Consider the following 8,347-nt stretch of genomic DNA (forward strand, 5'->3'; position numbering starts at 1 on the left):
ATATGTATTTGCTTGTCTTTTATTGTAAGAAACAATATATTGAAATATTTTGTCAAGAAAATTGTTATCCTTATCACAGTTATTTTACAGATTTTATTTCTTCTTAAAATCTTCTTCTGATAAAGTTGTCTTTTTCTAATGTATCAGGCCTGGCATGACTAGGTGGTTAGGGCACTTGACTCTCATCTGAGGGTCGCGGGTTCGAATCCCCGTCCCACTAAACATGCTCACCCTTTCAGCTGGCGGTGGGTTGTGCTGACTAGCTGCCTTCCCTCTAGTCTTTCACTCCTAAATTAGGGATAGCTAAAACAAATAGCCTTCGTGTAACTTTGCACGAAATTCAAACCAAGCCACACTCAACAGTATCCCAGAAGGTTTCATTGATAATTAATTATAAAAGCAAAAACAAAAATCTAATGAAATAATATGAAAAAGACCAATGTTAGAAACGCGCCCTCTGGTGATGTCATCCAACAATGCACTTCTGGTGTTGATGATGTAATCCTATTATACCACCTAGCAATTTACGCATAGTAACACGCCCCTGGTATTGATGACGTATCCATATGAATGAGATACAAGCTAGGTCAATGCCCTTGTCACGCCATTATAAGAGCTTATCAAAATTGGGTCAGTGGCTTCACTTCTGCTCCCAGATGGCCATCCTAACTACTTTAGTCTATCTTAATAAAATACAGTATACTGTAGACATTTCAAAACATCAACCATATCCTTTAGTTTTAAAAACATCTACTAGGGATGTTGCAGTTACATCAGTTGTTTGTTTGTTTATTTATTTGAAGTTAAGCACAAAGCTACACAATGGGTTATCTGTGCTATGCCCACCACGGGTATCGAAACCCGGTTTCTAGCGTTGTAAGTCCGCAGACATGCCGCTGTGCCACTGGAGGCGTCACATTAATATATAATTTTCTAATAAATATCACAAAATCTCCATAAAGCTTATAATGGTAACCCAAATATTCGAAGACGTTGTAATAATGTTCTAAATAACTGTTCTATTGACTGGTATAACATATATGACAAATAAATTGAATATGTTAATAGGTAAATAAAATAGATAATTTGTATTGTAATTATATTAACATATTTTTAAGTTTAAAGTAACCTAAGAAACAAGCTACTACTGTTGTTGTTCTGAACTATAAGCTTACATATTGTTTAAAGGCTATAGAACTATGTATACCTGTAGTCGAGGTAAGCTATTGTAGTGTTGTTTGAATCTAATCTTGTTCTTCACTAGAGGTATGGTAAGTACATTTATTTCTCTAATTCTACTACTTATATTATTTTATTGTCAGAAATGACCATATTATAGCTGTATTTGTTTGTTATTTACGCTTATTCTTGCTGTTATTCTAGCAATTGTTTTGTAGATAATAACATTTTGTAGCTATATTTCTTTGTTATTTATGTTGTATATACCTGAGGGAAGGTATTGAAATCTTTATAAATAACAAATAGTTGAGAGAATAATATAAACAATCGTTACTTAAAAGATAAACGACAGTTGATCCCTAAACCAGTGTGAATGTGTAATTGCATTAAGGTAGCACTAACACTTAAAACTGGGTAAATTTACATGCTAAGGAAACACTGTTAAACGCTTCGTATAACCTTCAAGTTGAGCACAAAACAAAAGTGTGATGTCACAGCCTCTGAAAGTACACTTTCAGACATATATGTCATATGCATAATTAATATGGCAGGGATAAACTGTTTTAACACCATAACTTTACTTAGGAATGATAAGAACATGTGAAAATTGATAGATATGATCTTTGTGGACATCCTCATAGGTTGAATTAAAACCTTTGCAAATTTTCTGCAACATTAACGAGCTAATGACAATTAATTTTAATTAAAGCCTTCGTTAGCGGTAATTAGGCTCATGACAAGACAAGTGGTAAAGATTTTTGAAATTGAAAAACCTCGAGCTATGAAAGAGTGTGATTTCAACAAGTGTGCTAAATTTTATGCTGATATTGACTTTAATGATGAAGTTATCATGCTAATAAATAGCTGACTCCAGTTATAAGTTAGCATAAATTGTGTACGAAGGTCCACTATTTAAACTATCAATTACAGACGAGTGTAGAGGATTAAAAATGACCTTAAACTACATTTGTGTAGTATATATGTTTGTATATATTCAGTTTGTATGAGTTTGGGTAGCTGTGTCTCATGTAACGCCCAATGTATAATTCTGTAACAAGCCTTCCTTGTCTCTTCTAAAACAAAGGTTTCTGTTCCACGTGGTATCACTACAACTACAGTACTGTGAGCTCTTTAACACAGTATTTTAACCTCTGTAACAAGCCTTCCTTGTCTCTTCTAAAACAAAGATTTCTGTTACATGTAATATCACTGTAACTACAGTTCTGTAGCTTTGTAACAAGTCTTCCTTGTCTCTTATAAAACAAATATTTCTGTTACATGTGATATCACTGTAACTACAGTTCTGTGAGCTTTGTAACAAGTCTTCCTTGTCTCTTATAAAACAAATATTTCTGTTACATGTGATATCACTGTAACTACAGTTCTGTGAGCTTTGTAACAAGTCTTCCTTGTCTCTTCATCTGCAAACTCGTCAACAAACCATCTAATTTTTCTTGCATCATTAAGCGTTATATCCGACTCTATATTTCTCCAGAGTTCACTGAACTTGAAGCAAGACTAACGATCTCTTGTATCACTGTGTTTTATATCCTAATTTATATTTCACTACAGATATCAAAAGCTGTAGTAACATTAACGTTTTTCGTACCTCTTTATTTTTTGTACCCTGCCAACCGCAGTTTTTTCTATATCATTAAGTATTCTATCCTAGATGTTCCATATATCACCATAATTTTCTAAATTGAAACAAACCCTTCTTGTAATGCTTGGAGACAGCCTGAATGGGTAATGAAGAAACCTTTAATATAGATTTAACATAGCAGCAAATGTACAACGTTTCGACAAGGTTTTGTCATCATTGGGTACAAGTAGTTTACACTGACACAGATATATATACAGTATGGAACAACGAGGTTGAACGGCTTAGAAGAGGCTTGGCACCCCAGGGTGTTGGTTTAGAGTAGGGTTGATTTGTTCAATTAAGATGGATTTCTTGATTTTTCGTTTATTTAAAATTACTGTGTTTTCAATAGATATACTATGGTTTTGTTTAGTTGCAATGGTGGAAAACATGGGACGGTTTTCTATTGTGGTCTGTGAATCTGGTTTCCAGTTTTCTTCCTGTTTCTTCGATGTAGAATTCTGGGCAGTTATTGCATGTTATTTTGTAAATGACGTTAGTATTGTGTGATTCTAAATAATTTTTGCTTAGTAACAATTTTAATTTAGGGCCGGGTTTTCGAGAGAATTTGACGTTGACAGGAATTTTGTATTTAATAGCTAGTTTTGTCCAAGTGTGGATTATTCTTGAGCTGGTTTCAGGGACAAAAAGTAAACTGCAGTGTAATGTTCTGTTGTCGAAAGGTTGTACATTTGTTGTTATGTTAAACTTAATTTAAAGTTTTTCTTCATTATCCATTCAATCCGTCTCCAAGCATTATTAGTCTCAAAGTGGGTTTCCCATCATCGAATTTGAAACCCTTCTTGTATGTCTTACACTACAAAGCTTTCATCCTGTTCTTTATACCAACTCACCATTCTAAACTTGGCAGGAAAACTTGAGTTTCTCTTGCACCACCAAACAGCTTTCTATATTTTGGGAAAAAACTACACCCGCCAAAACCAATTGCTTTTTTGTTATGTCCAGAAAAGGAAAAACAAACTTCTCCTCCTTCAGCTTTAGCTTTTTTTCAATGAATCGTTAAGCTTCATTCATTTTTTATTAATTATTTATTGACTATAATTTTATACTGTAATCCTTTGTTAGCAAGCTTCTGTAACCCAAAATTTAAAAATTTTGGTTTTCCCATGGTGGTCTGCAGAAACTTCAAGAGTAAAAAAATCTATCAAAATGTTACATGTCAGTAACAATAAAATTACTTATCAATCTCCAACTGTTCCCATTTGAAGTTAAAGTTAAAGTTGAAGAATACAGTTAGTACTGATCAATCATAACTGTTTTTGTTGTTGCAAATCGCATGTAAGTGTATTTTTAGTTTAACGTTTTTTATAGAAAAGTTTTCAGGAAACAATTTATTCGTTAATATTCAGCATCACTATAGATTTTATAAGTTTATGTTCTATATCCAACAAACTAAGTTAATGATAAAAATTTCCAATTAAATAAAGTCGTGTTTTTAGATTAAAGTAATAAATTTAATATATGTATACTTCACACTGATATCAATTGACCAAATGTATAAAATCATTTTAAAAAGTCCTTCACTAGTGATCGGTTTCATCATGAGAAAATCTAAAGAACTTAAAATTATTTAAAATGCCTTAAAGCAAAGAACAAATAGTCATTATTTGAGCCAAATACTCTCCATCAAATTTGTAACTGAAAGTGATTGAATTTTAGGCTAAAACTTTTTCCAGTATAATGGTCAAATTATAATTTTGATAATCCTCAGATCTGTATCATAGATACTACAAAAATACGCTTGAAATTTTTGAATAATGTAGAACTATTGGTAAAATGCATTGTAGCTGATAAGTTAAATCAGCAAGTTTTATTCGAATCAGTCAGTTTATCTTATTCGTTTAAAAGTAATTTAGAGTTTCAACTAGACTGAGCCATAGTTAATATTGCCCATTACACTTTCCCATCAGTTTTCTGTAATATAAAGAACTGTAAACAAACAGTTCCATGTTCAGGAGTGCACTTCCGTCAAACAAGAAAGCAATTATTAAACATATTTCAAAAAATCGATTAACATGAAAATGATCATTACGAAAATAAAATAATATCAAAAAAGATCGTTAGAATAGCACTCTACACAAGCTTATTTGAAAATATTATTACACAGCTATATATTGTACCATCTATTATAAGAAAGCACGTGTATAACAAACCTTAGAACATAAAAGTGAAACAGCCTTCTCTCGAATTTTCAAGTAAGCCCATATTTTGAATAAAGAAGGATTTGGTACAATTACGGTTCAATCTCGAGCAACGGCTACTATTTTAAAAGGCTTCAATAGCCGAACTATGCTGGTATATCTGTCAAAGGTCTTGAGGTCGCCCTCTGGTGCCTTGATATGGAACTGCTGGAGAATGGCCGTAAAGAATAAGAACAATTCCATCTTAGCGAGAGTTTCTCCAAGACAGATTCTTTTACCTGTAAGTAAGGAACACATTATAGACTTACATTTAAAACCTAACTATAGAGATAGTGGAAATGAACAGAGAAAATAAAATATTAACAGTGTCAATTTAAAAACGTCATGGGGCCAGGCATGGCCTAGTGACTAGCATGCTTAGACTGTGGATCAGAAGATTCACAACCTGTTGCCGCAAAATTTTGTTAATCGGTGTATGGCAGAGGCATACTATATGACTGATAGTAGTATACCATTATTCGATCAGATAAGGGTAGTCCACCCCTACAACACATTATGTAATGGTCAACTCTATATAGTATAATGCCAATGGTTATAGACTTAATTTCAAAAGTGCTGTATATTGCTTGCTGAGTAATAAAAGTTATAGCTATCAGGGGTATGGCTATACTGAAAGTTTATATATGTATCCATTCCGTGAACATATAAAACTGAACATGTAAATAGGGAAGAAATATTATAATATTAACAAAAAGTAGAAATCGTTGGTTATTCGTAGAACTGCTATAAGAAGTATCCAAAACAAAATAAATGCTGCAATAAAAAGTACACAAACAAGTAAAATGATACTAGTTGGACAGATTTTAAAACGATTTTCAATCCCTACTGTGGTTGGCAAATTTAGACTGCTTCATTTAGCTATATCACAATACCAACCAAAGTAGGGATTGAAAATCGTTTTAAAATCTGTCCAACTAGTATTACTTTACTTGTTTGTTGGTTAATATGTTGTTGTCAGTTTAAGTACAAAGCTACACAATGGGTTACCTGAGCTCTGCCCACTACGGGTATCAAAACCCGGTTTCTAGCGTTGAAAGTCTGCAGACATACCCCCTGTGCCACTGGTTGGACGGTCAATAAGTGTAATCTCTGCACATTCATATATGTAATATTAAAAGGTTTCGTTTTACAGTTTTTAAATAACAACTCATACAGCAGCGTGGTGTGATACTAAAATACGATAGAAAACACTGATATAAAAGTAACGTACTGATGCATATAACAGATTTTTCTAAATAATTATAATTACATAAAATTATCAAAAGCATAAGATAATGAACTATAGATGGTAAACTTTCGATATTTATCAACACAGTATTCAAATGTGTTCACATAATATTCAATTAATGCGTGAATTGAGGAAAACAATAAAAAACACCTTCTTCAGTCTTATATTTATTCAACATTACATCGAGAATGCAACCTCCTTCAAACGTAAACATTTCTTCGTCTGGTTGATATTATGGAGAGAATTAAAACGAAATTCCTCTTTATGTATGTTTTTCTTTTGGGGAGGGGTGAGAGTGTTGAAACAATGTAACTTCTATAACTGAGTATTATGAAGTATTTCAATCACCTGGCTGCTATCAATACATCATTTTATATATTCATCAATAAACTTTTCCTAAGTACTGGATCTCTGTCTCATATAATAAACACTGAAAAACAATATTGTTACTACTCAGAATATATATATATATATATGTGTGTGTAGAAATAAAGAAACAGTTTGGCCTACTAATTATAATTATTTATGTTAAGAATATTTTGAATAAAATAACTGGTTAATGGTTTATAGAGAACTCTTATGCATGAGATTAGATGACTTTGCGCTTTGTTGTTATATGGAGAAGTAGAGGTGTATGGCTTTTTTCTTTTTTTTTGAGGGCCTTGTAACTTTCATCACCGGTTTTCAAATAACACAAGTGAACATCCCTAATAGCTTGTTATGATATAGTAAAAAGTATAAATATGTATTTTGACTTTCGCCCTTTAATTATATGTCTTGTCTCCCAGTGGGACAGCAGCAAGTTTACTGATTTCCAACGTTAAATTTCGGGTTTCGATTCTCCGTGGAGTACAGAGCGAAGATAGCCTATTGTGTAGCTTTGTTGTAAAACAAACAAAACAAAAGAAGGAGTTAAGATGTATCAAAAAAATTACCCAAGGTAAAACAAAAAGTATCAATTAAGGAAAAAGCGCCGAAATTTTGCACAGTTATAAAAAACAGTATGTGTGTTCTCATTCATCACATGGTGGCGCTTCAGTCGCATCAACAATAACATGGCGTCCGTACAAGAGGAAATGAAATGCATGATTTTCTATCATTGATCTATAGATCAAATTAAGAAGTATGGCGCGTACGACCTCTACCGTGCAAGTGTAATTAGCTGAATACAAATTCGATTCTGTTAGTTACAACTGTGCAAAGCTCCGACATCGTTGTACAACATTTGTTTGATGATAGATTATTTTTGAATGAATAATGAATGACTTTTCAGGGAAAAAAAATTTAAAAAGTAAATGTGTTATTTTTTCTCAACTCTTCGGAATACCTACCAATGCTGAAGGGTATGAAACTTTCCCTCTTCACTACCTTGCCGTCTGAACTCAGAAACCTGGATGGATCGAACTTTTCTGGTTCTGGCCAGTACTTGGGGTCTCTATGGACGTTCCACAAATTCGCCAACAGAACGCACCTCTTTGGAATTGTGTAGCCACGTAGTGTTGTTTGTTCTAGTAAATATTCAAACATATGATATAATAATAATAGCTTTTTGTTAGTTAGTTCCATGATCTTACAGATCAGAAACATCTACCAGCTCATATACAACAGACAAATACATCTATGGAACAAACTACAGAGCATGAAAAGTTTGTTCGTTTTGTCGAATTTCGTGCAAAACAACTTGTTATTTATCCATGCTAACTGTCTCTAATTTGGAAGCAATAGAGTAGAGGGAAAGCAGCTGGTCAACATTACCCACCGCCAACCTTTTGACTAATCTTTACCAGCGAATATAGGTATTGATCGTCACATTATTACACCCCCACAGCTGAAAGGGTGAGCATATTCGGTTTGAGCGCTCTAACCACTAGGTTATACCAGGCCCTGTGGGAAAAGTAAATTTCATCTTAGTTGGAAAGGTAAATGAGATAGTAGCACCCATACAGAGATAAGGAGGAATTCACTGTGTACAAGATTTAACATTTATTTCAGGCCTAGCATGTGAAATGAAGATATAAATTTCAAGCAACGTTAGGCGCAGTTTTGAGTGATCAAGCTCATTACTCTCCCTAGTGG

At 33.2% G+C, this 8,347-nt stretch overlaps 1 protein-coding gene across 2 annotated transcripts in view; it reads right to left on the reverse strand.

The window, feature by feature from the left end:
• Positions 1 to 233: 233 nt before the first annotated feature.
• LOC106459164 (cytochrome P450 2U1-like) overlaps positions 234 to 8,347 on the reverse strand; it is a 15,061-nt gene continuing 6,947 nt past the window's right edge. The window contains exons 5-7 of one of the 2 annotated variants that reach the window (XR_002610520.1): positions 7,603 to 7,779; positions 4,996 to 5,261; positions 234 to 303 (exon numbers count right to left, since the gene is read on the reverse strand). Coding sequence is in view for 1 of the 2 variants with exons in the window: in XM_013918757.2 (XP_013774211.1) it covers positions 5,083 to 5,261; positions 7,603 to 7,779 (356 nt within the window). In the remaining variant the exon portion in view is untranslated. Of the gene's footprint in view, positions 304 to 4,614; positions 5,262 to 7,602; positions 7,780 to 8,347 lie in introns of those variants that run through there. The other variant, XM_013918757.2, reaches the window with a different exon arrangement.

Source organism: Limulus polyphemus, unplaced genomic scaffold, assembly GCF_000517525.1.
Source record: "Limulus polyphemus unplaced genomic scaffold, Limulus_polyphemus-2.1.2 Scaffold570, whole genome shotgun sequence".
In the NCBI taxonomy this organism is placed as follows: domain Eukaryota; kingdom Metazoa; phylum Arthropoda; class Merostomata; order Xiphosura; family Limulidae; genus Limulus; species Limulus polyphemus.